Here is a 25,883-nt window from a genome sequence, read left to right as displayed (position 1 = left end):
TAGGAGTATTACTTGGTATGGCCAAGACTTTTCTTGTTCTTCCAACTTTTTGTAGTGGTGCTCCTAGATTTTTGCTGGTGCCCCTAACTTTTTTGGGTTAGGGGCACAGTGCTCCTAGACCTAAAAGTTAGTCTGGAGCCCTGTAAGGCTAGTGTATGGTGACTTCACATTCATTTTACTGGATTCCTGTCTAATGGTCATCATCAGTGCCATGCAATCTTGCTGAAGTTCTGGTGTCATTTATTCAGTGTGGGCCATACTAATGTTTGCAGACCTGGGTATCACCTCCAAAGGCCAAGAACTCCAGTGCTTCTTTGATGGCTACAATTTCAAGGCCATTGACCAACACTTTATTTAATTTAGCTGTTATGTAATGCGTCAGTGTACTGTCTCATTTAAAACGAAAAAGCATTTGTGCACATGGTTGCATAATAGCAGTTGTGTATGTAATGAATACAAGCATTCAGTTATTCTCCAAGCAGAGGTTTTGGTCGAGTGGGGAAGGAGTGGGATTTCATACAATCCCAGCCATTGATCTATTTTATCAGTAAAACCTATAGTACTGTACAAGAAAACATGAAATGCAAAGAGCAGTGTCAACATGTTTTAATGTTGTCAAGTAAAGTGGTGCATCACACAAAATGTGAAGCCACTTGGGAAATGAATATCTTTATTCCAAGGACAACACCTGGTTCAGTCAAGTTGCCATTCAGGCCACCCTCGTAAACCAGGACCGCCTATCGCTTGACGTTACATCGCGAGCGTAAGCGGCCCTGGTAAAAAGAGTTGCCACATATACTAGTAGTTATGACGACGTCGCCACCAAAACAGCTTCAGCCAATCAGAGGGTTTGCTTCCTCTCATCGGAAGCCAACGCGCAAAGAACGCTGGAAAGCTATCGACCAATCAGGTTACGTGTTACGGCTAGCTCATTAATTATTCATGAGCTACAACTGCCGTTTGTGCCAAATAAGGTCAGCTCATTAATTATTCATGAGTAAGTCTCGTCAAACTGCCATAACCATATGTGGCAAATCTTTTTACCAGGACCACTTGCGCTCGCGATGTAACGTCGAGCGATAGGCGGTCCTGGTTTACGAGGGTGATTCAGGCAAGCTGTAAGGAATGATGAAATCTTAACCACCATCAACTAAACACCCATTCCATTTTGGAACATCTATAATATATCTGTATCTTCCAATTATCCGCTACAAAACTGGTTCCCGTCCAGATTTGTCACTATCTCAACTTCCAGCTTACAGGAAGCACAAAACTAACAAAATGGCTTGTAGTACATTTTACCAAGGGTCACCAATAACTAAATCAGGCACATGAAAGTGGAACCACAACCAACACAGTCTCTCAAAGTGTGTGTATATGAAAAGAAACAGACTTAACACATCAAAGACTATGACTATCATACAAGTGGATGTAACAATGTACATGAAAGAAGTACATTGTATTAACAAAAAAGTGACTTTGCCAAGCAATGAATGCCACATATACAGACAATAATTGCTATATATAACAATATTTCGGAAGCATAAAGCCTAAATTTATCAAGAAAGCAAATTGACAAGTTCCCTTAGTAGCAGCTAAGCAACAAATAATAGAATTTAATACTCTTCAGGCTATGAATTAATGTTTACGTACACCTTTTCAATGAATTATTGTGGGGATGATGACAATTAAATACATGTACCAGTAATAATAAATATCTGGTTAGACTTAATAGCAAAACAGGCATGAGTGCAGCCCAATCTCTTACAATTCAAATTTAATGCATATTTATAAGTACACTTAATATGCATTTATGTAGAATTTTAACATAATGCATACAAAATACATAACTTTGCTGTCAAACTACCGGTACTTGTCTTCTCCCTTCCCCTGATTTCATCCTTGCCTTACTATCATCCCCTAACTATCATTTTTCTCAGTTTCCACAGCATCTCCGCCTGTGTCTGAAATGTGTCCAGGATCCTGAGTCTCTGCTTCTGTGTTTGAGTCCTTGTCTTCACTACTTGGCAACGCCTCGGAGTTACCTTCCTGCTTCACTTCCCCCTCAGTTTGCTGTATGGAATCTTCTGAGGCACGAGTCTGGTCATTCCTAGAAGTGTCAAATGCATCTTTTAGAGTTCACCAATAAGGGACAACCTGTACATCAGAGTGATCACTATATATTTGACAGCAACAAACTGCTGAATAAGGCTATCAAATACTTAACTTAGTGAAAACATGGACAAATCATAGTACTGGAGCAGCACTTCAAAAAGCAAGCAAGCTGATTTTAGTGTCAAATTCATGAAAAGCCAAATGCAAGCAGTGCCTGTTTTGTGCTTAAAATGTACAAGAAGGTCAAATCTTGCATTTAGTTAATATAAAATAACATATTTGATTGATACAACTGAAAGAAAATACATCCAAATATTTACTAGTTATATAGCATGACAGCTACACATAGCTTCTCTGATCCATGCAAGCAGTGTGGACAATGTTTGCATACTTGTGTGCATTTACGTTTATTTTTTGGGTGTAACTGTGTTTTTTTTCTCTTCAAGTAGGTGGAAAAAGCAAGTGGTAGATGGTTATTTAATTGTAAGCAGCTGCAGTGTTAGCAGGGCAAGGCATCAAGTCACCAAATGCCTGTACCTGAACAGGTCCTCTACCAGTCCCTAGGATGACCTAGTAGGAAGAAGACAATGCTTGTCAAGGTTTAAGATGATAATAGTCCCTGCACCTGCTCTAACAAATGGTTACCAACAAAATGAAACAAGAAATCAAACCTAAAATCACTCTTCAGCTTGGATAGAACATAACGAGATTGAAACGAGAGAGATACATAGGAGTACAAAATGAGGAGGAGACAGAGCATACAGTATGTGCCAGAGATGCCCGAGCCCTGCTGTTATCAAACCAGACCTGCAACAGAACAAAAGGACAGCAAGGAACACAATGGGGCAACAAAGATATAAGGAGTGGAGATTCAAATGAAGGGAAAGAACAAAGAAGATATGTACGTTTCATTTCATTCAAGTGCAATTGCAACATTAGGAACTATGTTGGTCACACACAAAAATGTAGTAACATTCCCTGCTTTTTGTGAGTTGCAGCTTTAGGAATTCCTTACCCATCCTCCTCCTGGGCTGGTGTATCTCCATTTTCTGTTCCCTCCTCGTCTCCTGCCTCCTCAATTTCCTCCTCCTCTTCCTTAGTTTCCTCCTCCTCCTTAGTTTCTTCTCCATCCTCCACGGTTTCCTCCTCCCCATCCTTCTCCTCAGCAGCCTCCTCTTCCTCTTCCTGATCATCTGTCCTATTCTCCGGGGACTTGGATGGTGAAGGCAGCACGAGCTTCATGCTGGGCGAAGTTTTAGTTGGAGTGGATACCGGGGTGCTCAGTGGACTGCTATTGGGACTTCCTCCCTGAATCTGCATCTTGTACTTGTAAGTGGTCTCGGTGCTTTCTACAGAACCTGGAAAAGGATCAACACTTTCTTAACACTGTTCCATCACATCAATAAACTCTTGTGTCAAAAGTTGTTTTTTTCATTCAATACTTTACTACAGTATAATCTATCAACACGTCATGAAATGGCAAACTCATCACATACTCAATACCAAAATAAAATGTAGATCTTAACCTGGAGAAAGTAAATGATCCACTATGTATAGTTTTCACCTTTTGAATTGTCACTTCATCAATTCAAAAATGTAACATACTTTCTTATCAAAGATTCAAGTAAAAATTCTAAAATGCTCAGGTATAGTTTTCCTATACATACCTGAGGAGAGGTTAAAGGTGGTGCCCTTGACATTGCCTCCAGGAGTCTTGACCTGCATGGGAGACAGCCAGTTCCACATAGACCCGACTATGGGGATCTGTCTGATCACACCCTGGTACAGGACAGGAATGGACAGGCTGTTATCAAAACTCAAGAAGTTAGAGGAAGATTTTGATTCTAAACATTTGTACATACCAGTAGAGATCACCACTATGATGATCAAAAACATATAGGAAGTTTCATAGTGCACTGTAGTCATCTTGTGGCAAGTCTTCTCAACACAGATTTGAATTTTGTCTATGATCGGTAGCTCTGAAATGTACACCAGAGACCTTGTACTCATGCAATGGCCTAGTTGCTAGAGTGCTCATCTTGCACACGGTAGGTCGTGAGTTCGAACCCCGGCGGAGTCATATCAAAGACTTTAAAAATGGTACATACTGCTTTCTCTGCTCAGCACTCAGCATTTGGAAAATGGGAATGGTAGTTAAACACACACATCACTACCAGCGGACCAGCCCCCTACTGTAGTGACCTGCACAAATGTGTGTGGCCCAAGGGCTAAAGAAATGGCGCCACCCCTATGGGTCTTTTCAAGACGCCCGGGTCACTTTATAATAAAGATATCTAGCAGGAACAGCTCTAGCTGACTTCACACATGGAATACATGTTAGTGTTCATCATACCTCTTCCATGATCTTCTCGTCATTAGCCTTCTGCAGTTCCTGTTCTGCCTGCTCGATGCCCTTCCTCACCATGTCTGCCATTCTCTCCAGGAACTACAGCAGACCAAGGAACAGACACAGAGTTTACTACAGTACTGACATAACCCTATCATCCCGTATGATACTTCAGGACTAACATAACCCTATCATCCTGTATGACACTTCAGGACTGACAAAACCCTATCCTCCTGTATGATACTTCGGTACTATCCTCCTGTATGATACTTCAGTACTGACATAATCCTCATCATCATCTATCGGCCATCGGCCGGGACTAAATAAGTACATACATCACTCCATATTGCCCTGTCCAACATCATTTGTCCTAAGTGACATAACCCTATCCCCCTGTATGATACTTGACTTTGGCATCTTTTCCATACAAGCACACTGTGGCATATACTGTAAGATAATAGCAGGTGTGATAAAGTTGGTGTCAATTGGTGGACTTTCTTTTCTTTTGAGCAAGACAATTATCTTTTACAAACCTTAGTTTATAGACAACAAATACAACTTTGGAACATACTGCACTAGAGTTATTAGTTATCAAGGATCTGCTTCAGAAATCTATCACATCTAATTCTCCTTTCGCTGAAAGCTAAACTTTGATTATCTCAATCTTACCCTGGAGGAGTCCTCTAGTTCCTTTCCTGTGGCATAAATCTCTTGCACCAGTTCCTCCACATTCACATCATCCGACACCAGTCCTACGCGCACACACGCCCTCCCGTTAGGAGCGGTGCTCTTCTGGAACCTCATGTCCTCCTTGTCTGAAAGCTTGTTGACTATGTCAGCATTCAGTTTGTCCATTTCAGTTTTGGTTTCCTCTGTCAGGTTCTCCAGTGAGTGATGACCCCAGTACTCAGGAATGTATCTGTGAAGATCATCAAAAAAATAAACGTATATCATATGTACATAAAATAGTCTTGAGGTCTTCAATGTAAAACTCATGATTAACAACTCTGTCTGTAAATGTTGCCTTCTGGTATCCTCATGAACCCTCTAAAAGCAGGAAGGAATAGTAGTAATGCTCCCTATACAGATTCAAAAATGCCATTTCAGCAAAAAGCCACCTGTTTCCTTGTGCAGTTTGTTCACCATATCACAGAGCAATGTTTCCTCAAGATCTCCCCTATGCCCCCAAACCTTGCTTCATAGACAGTCTTTCTACTTACTGCAGTACCCCAACTCCTGGCCAGGTGGCATCATCAATGGACAAAAGGTTGGGGTGGTCCGCTGCAGCAGCTTGGAATACTTCTCTTTGGTCAATTGTGCAGTCCAGAACAGCCTACAACCACAAAGAGCAAAGGTCAGGAGATCAAGGTACATTCATAAAAGCAAAACACTTTTTTCCAAAGTAGTGCAGGAATTTTACTTGTTTCAAATCAATGTTAGGCCACACTAATTTAATTTCTTGGTTAACAGATTTTTATCTTCAATTCTAGCAAAAAAAAATCATGAAAACAGAAGGCTGGGGTGAAAACTTGCACCTGACCCTGTTCACACCCTGGAACTGTGTGCACCAAAGTAAAAACATTCCTCTGAGATTCTGTTTTCATATTGTTTTTCCAATCTAGCATATTTTTATATTTTTTTATTCCGTTAACCAAGAAAATAAATTGGTGTGGCCTTATGTCTAACATCCTACTAACAGAAGGTACATTCATGAATTAAGCAAAACACTGTTTTCCAAAGTAGTGCAGGAATTTTACTAGTTGTTTCAAAACAATGTTATTCTGATTTGTGGGAAAAAAATATCTAAAAAGTAATCAATGGTGCCCACAGTGTGCTCGTCCAGACGTTCCACCAGCCTGTCCACATGTTCCCTCTGTGTTCCCCTGGTGGCAGCTGTGATCAGCGGGTTAAACCTCAGACACACACCCTCGGGCTCCACCTCCACTATGTCCAGCTGGAGCTGGGGGACATCCTTGGATAACTGCTCTCCTAGCTGAAGGGATGAAAGAACAACTTACATAGGTATACTGCATGTACAACTACCAGCCTCTAAGTCATTATACAGTAACAGCTTTTTTCAACGAACTGCAAAACTCTGGAATTCCCTCCCAGCCCACTGCTTTCCCCCCAAATAAAACCTACAAACCTTCAAAACAAACACACACCGCTGTCTCTCACCTATGCCACATTAGTTCAATTAGTTCAATGCCGAGAAGTGGCCTCTTACGGCCTTGCATTGAGCAAGATCGTTTAAAAAAAAAAACATATTTGTCCAACACGCCAAGAAATATATTGTCTTAGAAGGTACAGAGAAATTCAAGACACTGCTCAACCTTAGCAGGAGGACTGATCAGCAGCTGCTGTATGTATAGGATTATTTTTAGCGAAGCCTGAGGGGCAAGCTTAATAGTATATTTTAGGCCCGATTTGCAAGAATTCCCAGAATTCCACAGGAATTTCAGGAATCCGTCCGGTGAACTCTGTGGATGCCCTCCTGTCACTTTATACCTCGTTAGCACGTCTGGAATCCAGGCACTCAGCTGTCGATGACAGATGACCTACTTTCACGTGGTGTCCGATTTCGTACTGTCCGGAGTGTGTCAGGGAGTTCACCGAATCTAGTATTCTAGCTTTGAAAAGGGTTTGCGCATCCCAGTTGATCTATTATCACAAGAACATGCTGAACATCATGCCTCCCACCAAAAAACCTCTGTGAAAACCAAAACTTGAGGAGATCCAAGCATATAAAGAAAGGCAAAGTTTTAAACGGAACGATAGATAACTTGGATTACCACTTGGGCAGTCTACACTGAACGCCTTACGGGGAGGCGTGCGGTGTCGGAAAAACAACAGTAGCTCCTCGAAAACACATCCTACAGAGCTAGAATAACAACCAAAACGATCATAGGAGCCCCAGCAAACTGATTTTCTAAACTTCCGGCCTAGTTTCTCAACCCACCTATCCAACAATGCCAGAGAAAAAGGCACTACAACAGGAGTGTACTCCGGCCTTTCCACATATGCTAGGAACTCCTCGAGTTACATGTTGCCTTTCTATATCTGCTTGGCAGATGCCTTTTTGATTTCTAAGTGCGTTTTGCACAATATTATGGCAGAACTAAGATCTAGAGTGCTACGTTGGTACTTTCCTTACAGTGAAGTAAGATCAATCCAGACACCTTCGCTATGGCAATAATTTTTAATTGCCACACTTATTTAATGTAGGATCAATCAGCAATCTTCTTAGCATGCAATTTGTACTTGGATTCATTCTACCTGAGCTTGGCTAGGTGGTTGCCCATTACGGTCATTTTCTCCTACAGCTACTTTACATTTCAAATTGAAGAAAGTCTATAAAAGGTCCCCACAAAACTGAAGTGAAAACTCACCCATCTGTTGAGTGTGTTGTACAGCAGCCTGTGTTTCTCCTTGTTCAACTCCTTAGAGTCATCGTCCAGTTTGGCTGCTGCATATGGTGCCACTTCTTCCCCTGGACAAAATATGGCATCATAGTATCATACTACTAAGGGACTGGTCGATATTTAGCGGGGGGGGAGGGGTGGTGCACCGGAGGGGAGGGCCATCGAGAAATTTTTTGGCCTGGGGGGAGGGCCATCGAAAAAAAATTTGAGCCGGGGGGAGGGCCATCGAAAAAAAACTGCATCAGGGGGGAGGGCCATCGAAAAAGTTTTTTAAAAATTCATTATAACGTTACATGTACCATTCAAAGTTCTGGTAATTTTGTATACGTAGCAATCTGCTATTGAGAACGCGCACGCATCCCTAAAAAACTCCCCATATTCTACGGCCTGCGTGCGGCCTGTCGGGATTTACGTTGAAACCGTCAGAGGGGCGTCCGGGCGTCAAATGACGGCGAAATCTCACTTTGGACGGCCTGGACCTGAAGCACATTTCGACACACATTTTGCCGAGGAGTCGGTAAAAAGATTAAGTTGTTCTGTGTTTGCCACTAATTTACTTAAGCCGCCGGCGTGGTGGGAACGATCCCACACTGGCACTTCTCGGCGTTGATGTCATTGTGGAGGTATTAAACGTACCTTACTCAAAAAAATGTGGGAAATAGAGCATTTATAAGAGGGTTCAAAATGTCAAAATTTTCCTTGCGGCGCCAGTGTTCCCGCCGGTTTTTTTTCATAGCATCGGGGCAGGGGTTCGGGGGCTCTTGCAATAGGCTATTTAGAAGGCTTCTTTTTCCGTTTTGAGGGTCATATTTATGATACTAGTATAGTAGTAATCGTGGCAGTCAATCAGCTTCTCCACAGGACCTTGACATACAGTACTTCAGGTGAAAAACAACTGAAAACTCACGGAGATCTAAAGATCGGAGATCGAAAACTCAGAAACAACAAATTCACCCAGCTCAACAATATCAATAGTTTATTTAATTAGCTACTCAACAATATCAATAGTCGATACCAGTTTTCCGTTTTTAAGCTATGCCCGGCTTGTCCGGAGTCGAAGCGCCACAATCGTCCCTTCGGTGCGAAATAGGAAGCGATATTCCTGGTATTCAAACGCTTGTTTGCAGACATGTTTGCAGAAAAATCGCCGCCGAAACCGCTGTGCTGCGTCAGATTGTACTTACAGAAAACGTGGAACTACAGTCTAATAAAAACAAGGAGATCCAACGCACGCGTTTTCCCACAAAGTTGCCGCTGATTGACAGTCGGCATCCTTTGATGCCGTCGGCGAGACGCCAGCAAGTCTACCAAAGTAACCAAAGGAAAGTCGGCGGTTTGTGGGCGGGGCCGCAAATATTCTGGGTGGGAAAATGACATAACCTCGCTCTAGAAATTTGTCAGAAATACAGTTAAGAATCAATTCTATTCCCGCGCTGACAAAGAAAGGAATCTTTTACGTTAATAACTGCCTCTGTCAACTGCGGACTGTCGGCTTTCAAATAAGGAGATTTCCCCGGGAATCTGATACATTTACGGCTGTTCTAATAGTCCGGGACCCGCCCCGCAGATATATACTCGGCTATTGTTTACGTTTTCGCGCGATGCTGCCAGCGTCACACGAGTCGCAAAGGGATGTTCCCGGGTGGGTGGGGCGTCGAGACAAGATCGGAGCGGTAGGGCGGGGTGCTAATTAATAGTAGTTGGCACCTCTCTTTGAGTTGATAGTTGGATGGCTTCCTGCGAAACAGCGGAGTCGCGTGCTTGGAACGTATTGTCCAGGGGCGGGGCGGGGCGCGGCACCATCAAAAATAATTCTAACTCACACCCAGTGCGTCACGCCCCCAAGTGGGAAAACGAAGAACCGACGGTCCTAGTCCTACGGCCGCGAGGAAGATTCACTGGAACAAGAAGCACCTATCAAATATGATGTTGTTGTCCATCATTATGTTTTTTTTTTTCAATAACAGCAATACGGATTTTCGCGGTGCTAAGTATTTTGTTTATATCTTGAACTGGGAAGAACTCAGCCAAATGATGAAAGCCATGAAACGCCTGAAGGCTGACAGCATCACAAGGTAACAAAGCAAACACATCGTTACATAAAAAGTTGATATCTGTTCCAAAAATGACTACTACAAATTACTGAAATCACACCCAAACTTCTTCTAATCTTTCGATTCCATACAAACAAACATTGCAATGTAATGTGATCGTGATCTCTCTCTTTTATGTTTGGATGCGGTGAACACACAGAGTACTGTGCAGCCATCTTGTCCAAAGTTGTGTCGCGGTTTTGTTCAATTTGCTGTTGGAAAATCGATGCCAAGACCCCATCTTTGGAATTATAGCAGCACGACTATACGAGTATTAGCATACATAGGAAACAGGAATAGTACGTACAGGATGAAGAAAACACACTGGAAGCCGGAGCATGCGGCGTTTTCCGGTAGTCACAGTTTATTTCCTTGGCTGTTTAGGACTGTCTTGGCAAGCTGAATTTTGCCACCGGAGGATCATATCAATTTTCTAGCATCGACCCTACATCGAACTGGCCTTGATCAGATGTCATGTGGACTCTTGTGATGGTAACTTACCAGCCCTGCTTCTTTGACCCACGAATGGATCTAATCTATCGTCACTTGATTAACTAAAGTTTCATATTTGGTACTACGATGATTGTAGCGTTTATAATATCTGTAACGGAATAAACTACAGTCTATTCGTGATTATTACTTATAAGTTCATGTTTGGTTAGCTTACCATGTTAGCAATTTTCATGGGTAAATCCTGGTATTAGTGGCATAAAAATAAACTCTTTGGTCGAGAACATACGAATGAATATGAAATGAAAGTTAAGGGACAAACATGATATGGTAGCCGGTTTCATCAAAGGTTTTATTTTCTGTGTCCATTCCGAAACTTGGTCGGTACTCACGTACCTGAAAACACAAATAAATATAAAAGTAAAACAGCGTATGAGAAGTAAATAGCAACAAGTGACAACATAGCTACCGATTTCCTTCGTTTTGAAAGGCAAATCATCGGGTCGTGTTAGCACAACCACCGATGATAGTACATCAAAGGCGCAAAACCACTGACAACCGCTCTCAACTGGATGATTTGCCTCTCAAATTGCGAGAAATTGCGTTTTTGAAGGCTTGAAAATCCAAAAATTCCCGGGAAAGCATGCCCTCCGGAGCCGCCCTAGATTGCCTTCGGGTTGGCGGGAACGCTGAGGCAAGGTAAGTCTTATAATGCACTGTTGCCAAAATGAAAAGTCGACTCTATGTATTTTGGGAGAGACGCGAATGATATGTTGCGTGTGCGTCAGGACAACCCCGAATACGTCCGCTGTCCCAGTCAAACATCACTACCGCTAACTTTTATTCAGTAACATGTTCATGTGGAAAGTCATGAAAAATGGGGGGAGGGCCATCGAAAAATTTAAAGAGCCGGGGGGAGGGCCATTGAAAAAAAAAATGGGCGGGGGGGAGGGCCATTGAAAAAAAATTTGAGCCGGGGGGAGGGCCATCAAAAAATGTTTTTACCGGACCCACTTTGCACCACCCCTCCCCCCCCAATAAATATCGACCAGTCCCTAAGTCCAAAGAGTTGTGAGATTTAATATTTGTTTGTTTGTATTGCATACCCGGTAAACCGCACGAAGGCGTAACACAACGGGTTTGTACTGAAGAGTACAAGCTGCATATCCGGAGAGATTTATAAGATCCACACACACCGGGAAGGACCCATACTCTTTTCGATAAGTGTGTTGGGTTCTTTAATATGCTTGAGGTGTGGCTCTCCTCAAACACGGGACCTCCATTTAACGTCCTATCCGAGGGACGTCCCTAACCGAAGCTAGGTACTCATTTTCACCTGAGTGAAGTATATTACTCTGGGTCTCTCGCAGGTTTTTATCTTCTGTGACATTCTTTTCAAATCACTTGTGTAATATACATATAGAATACGACACAGGGTGTTCCATATCACCCGAGGTACCAGCCCGACCGCGGCCGGAGGGTGATCCGACCCACGGGAGGGCTGGGACAGAGGGTGATGCGGAATACAACGTGTTGTATTTTATTTATGTCATACCCACCCGAGAAAACACACATTTCAATGAGGAATGCGCCAGAAGTTGAGGGAGTTTTGTGTCCTCGAACAAAAAACTGTAGCAACATTAATTCTAGCCTCCGAATCCGGTATTCGATTCGGCACGCTCGAAATGCATTCAAAATATTCTATGGAAGCCTGTGTGATACAACTATAGAACCTCATGTGATACGGATAGTTATCACACGGTCCGGAACACCCGTATTAGGCCCAGGTATGACATAAATTATAATATCATGCACACTTTGGAAAACAACTAGTCATTCAGTCCCCACTTCAGATACTGACTAATGTTGAAACATCTACAATGTCAACATGTCCTGCATGATCTCCTAATTATAGTTGACCACAGGAGAGACATTTCTTCAAATGTGACACTCACCTGGTTTGTCTCTACTCTCTGCATATCTGAATATGACTACAGGTGATGGAACGTCAAACTGGGTCTGAAAAAAATACAGGCTGACACTTAATTATGAAAATACAAGAACATGACAGAGACCATAGAAAAGATTCCTTATCTACAATTTGGTATGAAAAGTACTTCATATGTCAACAAGGTAAGGGAGGACATCTACATGTTGCAAGATTGTGCTTTACATTCAAATTGCAGACAGGTAGGAAAAGCTTCCCTCGCACCCCTACTAACATCTACACACTCAAGTGGGATTTCCTTTGTAAGCTGTGGGCTCATCTACAGACAGTAGAAGGGTCAACACAAAAGTCTGACACAGGGTGGGGCAAGGTGGGGTGTAGAAAATATGGGAATGTTAATGTGTGAGATATTAGTCAGAAGAAAAGTGAGGGAAACAGAAGGCCATCGGTCTGCCTTCCTATAACTACAGCAGTAGCTCATCTGCTGGTCAACACAGATGGTTAGGAAGACACACAGTTAAAACATTTAGTTCAAGGTCCACACTCCACACACTTACAAGGTAAAGTAAGGTCTTGACTAGAAGTTCCTTCACCGACCCCTTAACCTCAAATGTATTGGACTCCTGTGTTTTCTTCTTTTCCTAAAGGTGGGATACAGTATGGCTCAAGGGTCATCCCACGACATGTGAAGACATGCAGTGTGACTACAGACAACCAATATCACCCGGTCACACCAGAAATATGCAACAGAAATTAGGCAGTCTGGGATTACGAATGGCCACAGATACGTACCGATTTCTTCAGTGTAGAAATTGCATCCAGCTTTTCTGACAGTTGTAAACTCTAGAGGAAGAGACAGTGAACAGTTTAGGCTTCAAGTATAAATAACACATTGTTAAGCTATTTCCATTATAGATTTTGTCTGATATACTTGAAGAGACCCTATGTATACAAAGTGCCCAACATATTCTGATTAAAGTTAAGTAACCCGGGCGTCCTGAAAAGACGCATAGGGGTGGCGCCCATCTCCATTTCTATAGCCCTTGGGCCACACACATTTGTGCAAGTCACTACAGCAGGGGGCTGATCCACTGGTTGTGATGTGTGTGTTTAACTACAATTACTCTTTCCCAAATGCTGAGTGCTAAGCAGAGAAAGCAGTATGTACAATTTTTTAGTCTTTGGTATGACCCGGTCGGGATCGAACTCACGACCTACCGTATGCAAGGCTAGCACTCTACCAACTAGGCCATTGTACCGGTTAGGGGTTCTGATAGTTAAGTATAATTCATAAGAAAGCATCAACAGTAGTTGATGTAATTACCAAATCTGCAGCATGCTTAATCTTCTTGACAATGCCCTGGTGGCCGACACTCTGCAGACAGAGCCAGAGGGGGAGGGCACGCACTCGCTCCAGGGACTGGGAGTTACTCAAGCCCGCTGCTAAAGCCTTTGGGGAGACAAAGGTGTGTTTACATAATGTACATGTCACACCCCAAAACACATCATCATCATCATCATGTCGGGCGGGTTGCCCGGACTAAGTCAACCCTCTTCCTCCAGTCGCTACGGTCCGTCATTAAGTGCTCTAGATCTTCAGCCCTCACCCCTACATCCCCAGCAAGTTGGTCAATGTAGGTACGTCGGGGTCGCCCGACACTGGTGTGTCCATGAGTTGGTGCCCAGAGTAGGAGTTCACTTACAAGCTCATCTTTGTTTCTATGTCACACCCAAAAACACAACCCAAACCTTAATTCTAATGGTTGGATAATTTTTACACTGAGCTGACTCAGAAACTTTTTTGGAACAACATCTCACTTTCCAAAACAAACAAACAAATAAAAACCTATGAGCATAATACACTTACCATGGCTGGATCTGCAGTCCTGTACAGTGTCTGTTGGAACCACGTCAAGATACAAACTTATCTGACTTGAAAGCATATCAGAGCATTCAAACATGTATCTATAAATAAAAAAAGACTCTTTCTTCTTTGGGTTAGGTAGCCAACATCAACTTGTTGATGAATCTGCTACACTTGGCTGATACGAGATGGAGGTTCGCCAGGCCTCCATCCGGGTGATTTGTAGTGAATCACCAACTTCCAGACAGAAGAATTTGGACCATCGCACACCGGGGCATGCCTCTACTCTTTTTCGAAAGATGTGGTGGGTTCTTTAACGTGCGCGGGGTGTGGCTCTCCCCAAACACGGGACCTCCATTTAACGTCCTATCCGAGGGACGTCCCCAACTCTAGAAGAGCTAGGTACTCATTTACACCTGAGTGAAGTGAGGGAATTTGTGTTAAGTGCCTTTCCCAAGGGCACAACGTCCGGGCGCATGTTCAGACATGTCTGGGGGCAGCTGGGATTCGAACTGGGGTCCCCTTGTTTGACAGTCGGATGTTCTATCCATTACGCCACACGACGCCACTTTTTACACTAGCCTGTATTTACACAAGCTCTCGGCTGGAGGTTACTGACCCCCACCTAAGAGGGGGATGGCGGTTACAGGACCAGCTGGCCACTAGGAGCGCGATTCGTCAGGCTATTTGTTTCGGTGACCGGTGGAATAAATCTCTTGGTTGTGTAAAAATAGTCTTTTTTATTCAGTAACTTACCAACCTGATGAAACTATTCACGGATATATCTATAAACATAAGACTTCTCCTGAACTTCAGGCATGGGCAAGAAACTCAAACTTAAACCTTAAGCAGTATACAGAGACAACAGTCAAAACAAAAGTGTCTAGACTACTCAAGCTACAACAGCAGATCTATCTCCGTGAATAGTTTCATCAGGTTGGTAAGTCACTGAATAGAAAGACTCTTTTTGCACAACCAAGAGATTTATTCCACCGACGTAGTGATGTCATCCCGTGTTTGTACATATCTAAATACTTTGCATTTGGGATCGCATCTCATTAATATGTATAAGCAGCCACACCTGTGCTGCATTGCTATATGAAGCAGTCAGAATTGCCTTGAAGGTGACAGATGGTCACCGAAACGTCGGTGGAATAAGTCTCTTGGTTGTGTAAAAAGAGTCTTTTTTATTCAGCAGATCAATCTGTTTTGGTTGCTGAGTACACTTGTAAAGGATACAACAGCAGGGGTGCACGGCAGGCCCAGCCACACTCCTGGGGTCACTGTCATGCTGTCACATTTAACAGCAGGCTAAAGAAAAAACACAATTGTGTCAGACTCGCATAGTGTCATGGAACATGGCACACTCAACATGGAACACCTAGAAAGTACAAACCTTCACCACAGTAATTAGGAGTGCCCTATCTTACCTTGGTTAACAAATCATGAATGCTTTAATTTATATATGGTTGAAATAGAAACACACTGACGATTATGACAGATATTTGTGACAGATCAATCAATCCTTTCACCCACAATTGTGATGTCTGCTTAAGCACAAGACTCATAAACTGTGTTTAAAGAAAGTATAGCAATATCAGCATTATTTATCAATATAGTGCATTAACAATGTGTAATGTGACAATGAGAGTACTAACCAGCACAGAATCTGGAACAAGAGTTAACGACAAGGTGGCCAGGTTCACCCTAGAAATTAAAACAAGAATAGACAGAGATTACTGTCATTGACTGACCTCAAACATAATATTATGTAGATATGGTCATGCTATAGACACCCATGTATATACAGTAGTCTCATTTACTTGCTTATACAAAATATTGTTGCTAAGGCCTTTTCCTCTGCCTACAAAATGTATTTTCTACAAGACAAAGCTTAACTGAAAGGCAGACATGATAGAATATCTGTCTGCATAAGCTTATTCTAAAATCTGTTCTATGTATCACATAGGATAGCTTTTTAAATAATAAAACAGAATGTTTTCATTTAGGATCTTTTGAAAAATCAAGAAAAAAACCTACCCCTCCACATGTAGCCAGATGGCATTGGCCTTGCAGATCTCCAGTAGTCTGGTTAGGTTGTCTGTGTGACCAGCTACAGGGGTTCCTGATAGACACAAAACATAATATATCAAACTATGCTCTACCCACACAAAAATCAAACACAAAGATCAACAAATTTTAATCACACTAACAGGAACTGGAAGGAACATATTATGTCTCCCAAGTAACTAGAAATAAATTTCTGTCTTCCTTAGGGAGAACAAGAGGAAAGGAAAGGACTTCAGGGCACCTTCAAACAGGGGTATTTCAAAGCAATTGTCTTTGTTACACATACAAGGTGCACCATGCAATATATGTATTGTGATCTTTAGGTACCTGCATTGGCAACAAGCAAGACTGGAAGTTTGGAAGAGTTGATGTCATCCTTCACAAGCCTCTCAAAGGATGCCACATCCTGGAATTGAAATGGAACAAAACATTTTTACCTGTTAGATTTTAAGAAGATACAACTCTGCAGACACTGCAGCCAAGCTGTTGCTGAAGACATACCATCATCATGTTGGTAAAATTAGAGCAAAATCATGTTTTGTAAAACACAGTGCTTGCATTTCCTTACTTTTAGATATATATTTTTTCTGTACAACTTACCATTGTATGGACAGATCCAAAGACAGTATTGCAGGGAACAGTACACAAGCTGGACATGGGCAGGCCAAGCTGAAAAAAACACAGGGAAAAGTTAATTTTCTCAACTGCATACACTTCATACACTTGGATACATATGAAGGTACATGTTTCTGAACATTTATACGAGTAATGACATGAAACCAGTGACCAGAAGTAAAATTACAGGTCCAATAGTTTTTAACCTGAGAGATAGTGAACTTTTTTCTCACGCCTACCTCAAATGAAATGTGGTGTCTTTAAGTGGCTAAAAAAAGTCATCTACAAAGCAAATATCTGGTAGATACTGTAAACCACTTTAATATAGCGGCAGGAAAATATAGCGGTTTTGGGAAAATGGAGTAGGTCACGGCACTTGGTTTTAACGGTGGGAACAAACATTACTGTCTCAAGTATTAGTGATCAAATATTAGCGATTATGAAATTTTAGCTGTTGACTAGTGACCGTTAAATCAGCTAAAATTTAGTTACAGTTAACAAATCAAGAATTACAGTATATTTTTTGCCTTACCTGACTGCATATGTACTGCCCTAGGCCAGGTCTGGAAGCAGCACTGATGTACACTACAGGAGGTTTGGGGTACAGCGCATTGAAGCCTTCTGCTGCAAACTTGGGATACTTGGAATGTAGAACAAGCCGGCACACCTTTATCAACCCTTCCCTGTCGTCCTCGTTGTAGTACGCAGACCCGTTCTCAAATCTGTGTCAAATAAGGGGAAATAAATTTGGGGAGCATGGAATGGGGATAAACTAAAACTAAGACATGCCAGGGTAACGGAAATAAGCTAAGTAATACAGGAAAAGAAAATGTTCTGGACAGATGCAGTAATTTGCCTGCTACATGTGCATTACACATCCACATGCCTTAAAAGCCTTTTCTTACTTAAGACTCACTCATGCACCAAAATCTGTATTGGTAACAATTAAAGTCAGCAGAAACAAGGTTGTGTGATAAAAACATAAAAATCTTCATATAACATTGGTGGATTAAAGCAAGGGGATAAAAACAGAAATATTCCAACCCGCCAGGATTTCTGCAACGATAAGATGGATGACAGGAGTCACCAAACAAGACATCAAAGGACAAATGCAGCCTACTAATGCTAGGGTCACACTTCCAAGCCGGTGCCCGGCCGGGCTGTTTGCGAAAACGAAAAACAAAAAATGCATATCACAAAAATACACAATTTATAGTTAGCAGCAGCTTTTTAAAAGTTTTCGTTCCCGCAAGCTACCCGACCGGGCACCGCTTTGGAAATGTGACCTAAGCATAAATGCAGCCTAGTTGACTCCAGACATTTCATACTGACTTTCAACTTCAAGCACAAAGCTAAATACATTATGGTATACATGACAACAAGGATAGTCTATAAAACCAAGTCTATTTTCCAAGAAGTGTTTGACTCATATCTCAAGCTCTTGAATAGTAAGCATGAAATGGTTGTAAATAGAATTTCAGTCTATAAATTCTGGTGTTGTAGCCAACTTACAATCTTCTGATCTGTTAGTTCATATTCTATTTTGGTACATTTCATACTGATTGAACCATTGAGCCCTTTTAGAGCTGTTTAGCAAGTTGTTATTTTATTCTACACCAAATATATTCATCTCTACATCAGTGTGGCAGGGTGTCCCAGTGGTCTGCGCTTCTATCTCTCACCACATCTGGTTCAAATTACTTGGACCAGAAGGACTGGGGTTCAAGCCCCAGGTAGGACACCTCTGGACAAGAGGCGCATTGAGTCATACCAAAGACTTTATAAAAATGGTACATACTTCTGAAACAGTATGGAAGTTAAACACACTTCACTGCCAGTGGACTAGCCCCCTGCTACAGTGATTGCACCACAGTGTGGCCCAGGGCTATGAAACGGAGATGGGCACCGCCCTATACATCAATAATGGTGTAGGAGGATTTTAACTAGCTAAACTTTTTAAACTTTCTAAACATGAGTGTGGCTGACCTGAAGAGCCTGGACAGCCACAGGGTGGTGTCTGAGATGATCCTGGTGGTGAAGCGCCTGAGCCGGTCAGGCGGCAGCAGGGTGGCGTAGGCAGCCAGACTGTGGCCCAGGAGCGCCAGCCTGGCAGTAGTGTCAATACTGGGGGTAAACACTGGGCTGGGGGGCAGAATTAAAGAGCAATTAATGATCATCACAATTAAAAGGTAATTAAGTGTTCTAATGACCCCCTTAGGGGAAAATTGTCTCTTCCCATTTTTTTTACAATTCGTAATAGTTGTTATATATGTTTTGTCTATTTTGAACCATCTTCAAAACTACTATCAGACTTTCCATCAGAAAAAAAGTTTATTTTGTTTGAGCAACTGTTTGCTCAGCAGTTGAACACTAAAAACCAAAAATCCCCCATGAGATGGTACCATCTCTTGGACATGGACGAAGTCAGTATCAACTATCCTGGTAAAAGGCCAATATTTGGATCAACTTTTATTTCTAAAAATCACCCTAAGCCCGCATAATCGATAGGACGTCAGTCGTACTTCGGCCGAAAATGAACATTTGAAGCTCCCCAACACGTCGGCCGAGCTGTGATGGGGGCTTTAACAACAAAACCAATCCGGCAATATCTTGACCTCCTGAACAGTGTGACCTATGACCTACCTCTGCTGAGTCTCCTCGTCTGTTCCATGTATGACATCCTGCATATGTTGCAGAATAATAGACATATCCTGTCCACTGAAAAATGATGACATTGTTGTCAACAAAGAAGATTAGAGTTTTGAAAAACTCTAAATGACGCTGTAGGTACAGTAGACTCCGCTTAACTGCACCACGCATTTGCCAGCGTTTTTGGTGCAATTATCCGGCTGGTGTAATTATGCGAAATGTCCAGCTGGACCGTACCACCATGGGCGGGGCGGTGTATTGTTAGTCAGAAACACTAGCACAAAGAAAATGGACGAAATTATGCAGTTATTAACTTTATTTACGTATTCAAGGACATGTACTGTACAAAAATCTTGTAAAGTTTACCATGATACTGTACAGATTAAACTTAACATTTCTTTTGCTTCCTCACAGATGTTTAAATCAGTAGCTAGGTACTGTACACGTGTAGAAAGAGAAAATATGCTTGATTCGCACAGCAAAGAAAACAACTCCGACTGTAACGTTATGTCTAGAATGATTACTTTGGTCTCACAATTTGTTAGTTTAAATGGCGGTAGGTATGACTAAGATAAACTTGACACCGTATCTACAACTTGAGTCAACAAATTACATCGAAGGTTTTACACTTGTGTTGGTGAATGCGCAAACAAAGGATAAAAATGCCCCGATAGCGTAAAAGCACAAGGACGATCTAATCTAACAAACACAACTCCGCCTGTACCGTATTTCTAAAAATGATGACTTTGGTGACATAGGTCTGACAATTCTAAGTTAAGATAGCGGTATGTTTGGCAGAGATTACCTTCTTAATTACAACTTGTGTCCAGGAATTACACTGAAAAACTCCGTCGTCAAAATTCCAAATAAGGAACAAAATGTACAGTGTATCTAGTGGGCAGATATGGTTAGATGACTCAGATCAAGGACAGATCATTCTCCTTATACAGTATCAGAGCCTAACCCGCGTATACCTCGTTCCGCGGTGAATGTAGGAAGTTTCTAGGACGCGGATTCAGTCAGATGATCACGTTAGCACCGCACCGCCAAAAGCGACTGTTATGTCCGCCTACACGTCTGTAGCCCTTGCCGAGCCTCTATTGTTTCCGACTAGATGTACGTAAAGACGCCGGTCTTTTATTATCGGCAGCAGTATGTAGCGCTGCCGCAAACCTCAAACCACCGACAACACCCCATGCCATCCTTAACGCGAAATCAAATCCACGCGAACTTGAATGCATTCACAGTAATAAGATAGTAGTACAGGTAGAGATCAATCTTTATTGAGTACAGCATGCTGTCTGCCAAAGCGCAATGCCGCCTTTGGTAGGCGTGCGTCTCTTGATGGTGCCGACACGCCCTGGACCCTGGACCCGCCCGGGACCTCCCAAACGATTCCTATCAACGTGACTGTCAATGGAGACCGCCTTCTTTTGTTACTCAAAAACAGTTTTAAACATATTGGGCGGTATTGGGCCTTTACACCGGCAGGTATCGGCTCATTTGTACCACGTTTGCCGATTTTTAGCGCACCTTTTAGTTAACTTTTCGAGGATTTTTGAAAAAAATTGGTGCAGTTATCCGAAATTGGTGACAATGCGCGGTGCAGTTATGCGGAGTCACTAACAATGCAGTGAATGGGAACCGGTTTTGGATTTTGGGATTTGGTGCAATTAAACGGACGGTGCGTTTATCCGAGGTGCAATTAAGTGGCTTCTACTGTAATAAGAAACGTAGCTACTGTAATAAGAAATGATAACTGACATCCATAAAACTATTAAAAGGAAAGAATCCGAAAGATACATTAAAAATACTATTCCCAAAAACTTTTTTACAATAACGGTGGACAGGAAGCTTTAAAGTCTAAATGTGCAGCAGGACATTAATGTGTATATGTAAACACCTCTGAACTTTGCATGCTGAACAACTATAGCACAAATGTGGAGGAGGGGTTACACATATCTTGCTAAGGCCACACCAAGTTAATCTTATGGATGACATCTGCGCGCGCATTGATTTTCGCTTGTGGTCACACAAAAAAAAAAAATCACCTCCTCCAAGGCTACACAGAACTCCGGAACTTGCCGACTTAGATTGCCGCAAAAGGCTAGCATTGTGCCGGCTTATCGGAAAACTGGGGCGTATTTGTGGATTGGTATGCCATCGATGTTGGCTGGGGGGATTTTGCGTTTGCACAGTTGTACAGAGAGGATCGCGGCGGCCAGCGAGTATCGCCCAGACAATTTCAAACACGACCTATCCAGAGTGGCTCTCACACGTTTCTTTTGCAACAATGAGAGACATGGGAGAGGAATTGAGGGATTGGCAGAGGGATTTGTGAGCGTAAACTATGGAATGCTTAATATGGAGTTCAATGCCATGTATGTTGAAACTGCCCTTATGGGTGTATATGAGTATTCTCATCACAGTCATATATCATCCACAGTCCTTGGAGCCAAATACCTTCTAATACATGTAGTATACTTCTTTGGTCGTTCTTGTCAATATATTAAAAATCAATCACTTGCGCTGAGTCTGCTATGATGAACAAGACAATCTACATGTACCTCCTACAAATAAACTGTGTTCTGTGGTTCAATTCGCAATACCAGCTTCGTACTAGTAGTCCTGTGGTTTAGCACCATTTTTTTTTGCTGGATTTTTCTTTTTTTCGCCCGCGCGCATTAGTTTTGGGGTCTCCAGAGGATGTCATCCATAAAATCAAGTTGGTGTGGCCTAAGGGGAAAGATTAAAATTCTAAAAAACAAGACTGTGGGCATTAACTTGGAAACACTTTAAGGTCCCCCTTCCACTATACAGTGATCGATGAGCATTGAGGGACCAAAATTGGATTTGTGTAACCATTCATTTAATCATTGGAATATGATGCACAATGCAAACGCATGATCTAAAATGATAAAACACACAAAACCTTGAGAAAATACAGTACTCGTATGTTCTTAGTTTACGAAACTTGTTGAGCGATTTGTCAAATTAAGTATTTGGTTGCTCACGTTGCCCAGCCTCTAGTGGAAAGGGGGTGGGCAGTGTTCTCACCAGGATTTTTTCACAGCGTAGGGGTCAGGTACTTCCAGAAGGCCAACTTTGCGTGGCGCAAGTCACTCGTGGAGTGCCAAAGACATGATAATGGTTGGGAGTCTGGCATCTTCCCGCACAAAATATTGAAATTCATAGCCAAAAAAAACAATATTTCCTGCATTTTGAGGGATACTTTTTGTGAAGTTAATTTTTTCCTCTGTCACATCCTCATTTTAAAGCCAAATATGAACTTTTTATAAGATTTCTGAAGGTTCCTCCCAGAAAGAAACACCCCTATGTTCGTTGAAACATAGCATCGGGGTCCAGATCACAGCATCAGGGGTCCAGATCACAGCATCAGGGGTCCAGATCACAGCATCGGGGGCCCCTACGCTGAAAAGTCCTGGCAAGAACACTGGGGGTGGGGTGTAATTTCCTACCTTCCCTGCAATGGGCCAGGGATGTCTCTCCTTGTAGCTAGTCGTTCTTCCCTCTCTTTCTTTAATGTACTAGAATAATGAAAGGCAATTGTGAAAAGCGCTATACCACAGACCATTGCTTTGGTTGAAATTTCCAAGCATCTCTAGTACATGCATAAAAACTGTAATACTATATTACCTCAGATCGATAAAAATGAGTCAACTTGAGGTCAACCATGCAAAGATTAAGATGTAGATTAGGCACATTGATGGATAAGGCCACACCAATTCAATTCCTTGGTTAACGGATTATTTTTAAATTTTAGCATGAGGACATCATTAAAACAGAAGGTTGGGGTGAAAACTTGCACCTGACCATGTTCACTCCCTGAAACTGTGTGCACCAGAGTAAAAACTTTCCTCGGAGATTCTGTTTTCATGTTGATTTTCCAATCTAGCATTTTTTTTTAAATTCTGTGAACCAAGAAATTAAATTGGTGTGGCCTTATCCATCAATTTGTTCAGTCACTTACTCATTATAGTCATCCAGTATCTTCATGGCACTGTCCAGCTGTTGGCTCACCTCGCTCAGCGCTGGGTCAACAATCATCTGAAAACATCCAAGCAGGGTCGTGTATCACTGCAAGTTCCTCCTTCAGTCAAGTTCTTTTGAACATGGTCCCTGAGGTTTCACTACATGTGCGTGTCCTTAGGCTACAATACTACCCACAAGGGACCTGTCCCTCCGTCACGCTATGGAAATTTGCTTGTTCGTTGTTGGGATGGGAAAATTTTCACCCGGTCTGTTTAACAAATCTGAACTTCATGAAATGAAATTATATCTTCTAAGCTTAAGATGACAGATGGGCCTCACCCCCTTCAAACGATGAGACGGACGGGCAAAAATATAAAGCTGGAGACACCTGTCGAGTATCCATTTGATAACACTATAGACATATAGTTCTGTATCTGTATAGCTCCAAGTATAACGTCACACCAATGCTTTGCACATGTATCCGCAAGCATAGCTGTTTTCAAACCAACACTTTTTAAAAATCTATTCTGATAAAATTCCAACCTAGCCTCCCACCCCCATTTCTTTTTAATGTAACAATCCTACTGACAACAACGAGAAGTTGTCTTCCCGGGCTCATATACAATCCAAACCTTCAAGATGCAATTCTAAAACACTGTGCTTAGTTATATACCACTGACTTCCCATCATCAATGTTTGGAAGATAGTACATCAGAAACATGCCATTATGTACAAGGTCATCTCTCTATGTTTAATACTACGGAAATCCAGTAATTCTAAACTCAAGCTCAGGAAACATGACAACACTCTCTGTAAGTCAACTTTCAGACAATGTCAACAACAACCAAGTGTCAACATCCAGATCATAGTACAGATTTGATGTTTGGTCTTTAAACTGATGCATGATATTCACGTGATCAGTTCATGCCAACGAAATGCTTCATTACACAAGACTTTCATGAGGAACCACCAATCATTCGTAAGACATACAGAGCAACATTGACAACAAGAGATATAGAAGACCAGGCTGGCTATGGAGTAATATAAATCAATAATTTTTCGGACCTGATTTTGGATATCTTTTTGCCTAAAAGGTATTCTTTCAGATAAAATCCTTTGGAATTGAATTCTAACCTGCTGTATGATCCCAGTACCATGAATGACATGTAAACCTTGCTTTAAGAGCATGTCTTCCCCGATAATGTGCAATATCCTAAAGCAAAGAACGCTCAAAGAGGGGAGGGGGGCGTTCACCGGCTCCAGACAACGTCAACAATAATGGTCCTATCATCTCTAGCGAAAGCATACATGCGTATAGAAAAATATGCATACGGCTAGTCGTTCTCACCTTGTGAAAGCCCTCCTCTAGACTCGCCGGTGGTTTTTCTGCGGCGGATTTCTTGGTGGGAGAAGGCGCTGATTCCCCGACTGCTATACTGGCCGCCATGTTGGATGTACACGCTGGCAGAAAGTTCACCGATGACGTCATCACCATAAACAACTGGTTACACCTGTCCTCGGTGGGCGTGGCTACCTCCGAGCTCCGGTCAACATTTGTTTTTCTTGGACCTCTATCACTGTCTAACTCTCTTTGATATGAAGTTGAAGTTGAAATATGAGAAGTGTAAAAAAAGGCCCTTTTTATTCTGACGACTCCAGAATAGGGGGTGTTCCTACGAATGTCGGACGTTTCGGCCCATGGTCAGTTCGGCCCCTCCCAAATCAGGACGTTTCGGCCTCAGGTTCAAGACATTTCGGCCTCAGGTCCAAGACGTTTCGGCCTCAGGTCCAAGACGTTTCGGCCTCAGGGCCAGGACGGTTCGGCCCGAGCCTCCAACAGGGCATCCTACCGAGATTTCGTTCGTATTTCAATGCTTTAATTTCGACTTCTTATTTTCTTTTTCAGATGCAATTTTCCCCGACAGTTTTCAGACACCCGAATTGTATCATCACCGAACCATTTTAAATGTTGAATTTGTTACCAGTTATGGCGTGGAATTTTTTATTGTATTGTATTGTGTTGTCGATTTCCTTTTCACTAACACATTCATGTTCTTTGAATCATTTCTAACTTAAGATTAACTAGCTCACAGCCCATCGCAAATTTTGACTATTTATTGACAAACGGGACTATTGATATAACATACAACAAACACCTTTTCACTAACACGTTCATGTTCTTTGAATCATTTCTAGCCCACAGCCCATCGCAAATTTTGACTGATTATTGACAAACGGAACTATTGATATAAAATACAACTACCACCTTTTCACTATCACGTTCTTTGAATCATTAAACTGAACGATTAAACTGTCT

At 42.1% G+C, this 25,883-nt stretch overlaps 1 protein-coding gene and 1 long non-coding RNA gene across 5 annotated transcripts; one reads left to right on the top strand and one right to left on the bottom strand.

Moving 5' to 3' along the window:
• Positions 1–570: 570 nt before the first annotated feature.
• On the top strand, positions 571–1,457 carry LOC136440309 (uncharacterized). The gene is made up of 2 exons (XR_010756648.1): positions 571–713; positions 1,112–1,457. It is a non-coding gene; the product is annotated as an uncharacterized lncRNA (long non-coding RNA).
• Positions 1,241–25,071, bottom strand: LOC136440307 (putative pyridoxal-dependent decarboxylase domain-containing protein 2). Of its 4 annotated transcripts, XM_066436269.1 has the most exons (25): positions 24,915–25,071; positions 23,565–23,641; positions 23,053–23,121; positions 19,568–19,642; positions 18,911–19,066; positions 17,457–17,646; positions 16,910–16,978; positions 16,637–16,715; positions 16,280–16,364; positions 15,898–15,946; positions 15,479–15,550; positions 14,243–14,272; positions 13,700–13,825; positions 13,168–13,218; positions 12,933–13,016; positions 12,383–12,446; positions 7,852–7,952; positions 6,291–6,455; positions 5,683–5,795; positions 5,132–5,381; positions 4,469–4,561; positions 3,783–3,894; positions 3,131–3,473; positions 2,653–2,685; positions 2,002–2,110 (listed from the first exon to the last, which is right to left on the bottom strand). In XM_066436269.1, the coding sequence occupies exons 1-24, from the start codon at positions 25,059–25,061 to the stop codon at positions 2,676–2,678; spliced, it is 2,610 nt and encodes an 869-aa protein (XP_066292366.1). In that variant the 5' UTR covers positions 25,062–25,071; the 3' UTR covers positions 2,002–2,110; positions 2,653–2,675. The 4 variants fall into 4 exon arrangements, with proteins under 4 accessions (XP_066292363.1, XP_066292364.1, XP_066292365.1 ...); XM_066436266.1 differs by lacking the exon at positions 2,653–2,685 and having other exon boundaries at positions 1,241–2,110; positions 24,915–25,070; XM_066436267.1 differs by lacking the exons at positions 2,653–2,685; positions 23,053–23,121 and having other exon boundaries at positions 1,241–2,110; positions 24,915–25,069.
• Between the last annotated feature and the right edge of the window lie 812 nt (positions 25,072–25,883).

Source organism: Branchiostoma lanceolatum, chromosome 8 (assembly GCF_035083965.1).
Source record: "Branchiostoma lanceolatum isolate klBraLanc5 chromosome 8, klBraLanc5.hap2, whole genome shotgun sequence".
Lineage (NCBI taxonomy): Eukaryota > Metazoa > Chordata > Leptocardii > Amphioxiformes > Branchiostomatidae > Branchiostoma > Branchiostoma lanceolatum.
The sequence above is the reverse complement of the archived record's forward strand: the minus strand, read 5'-3'. Positions and strand labels throughout refer to the sequence as shown.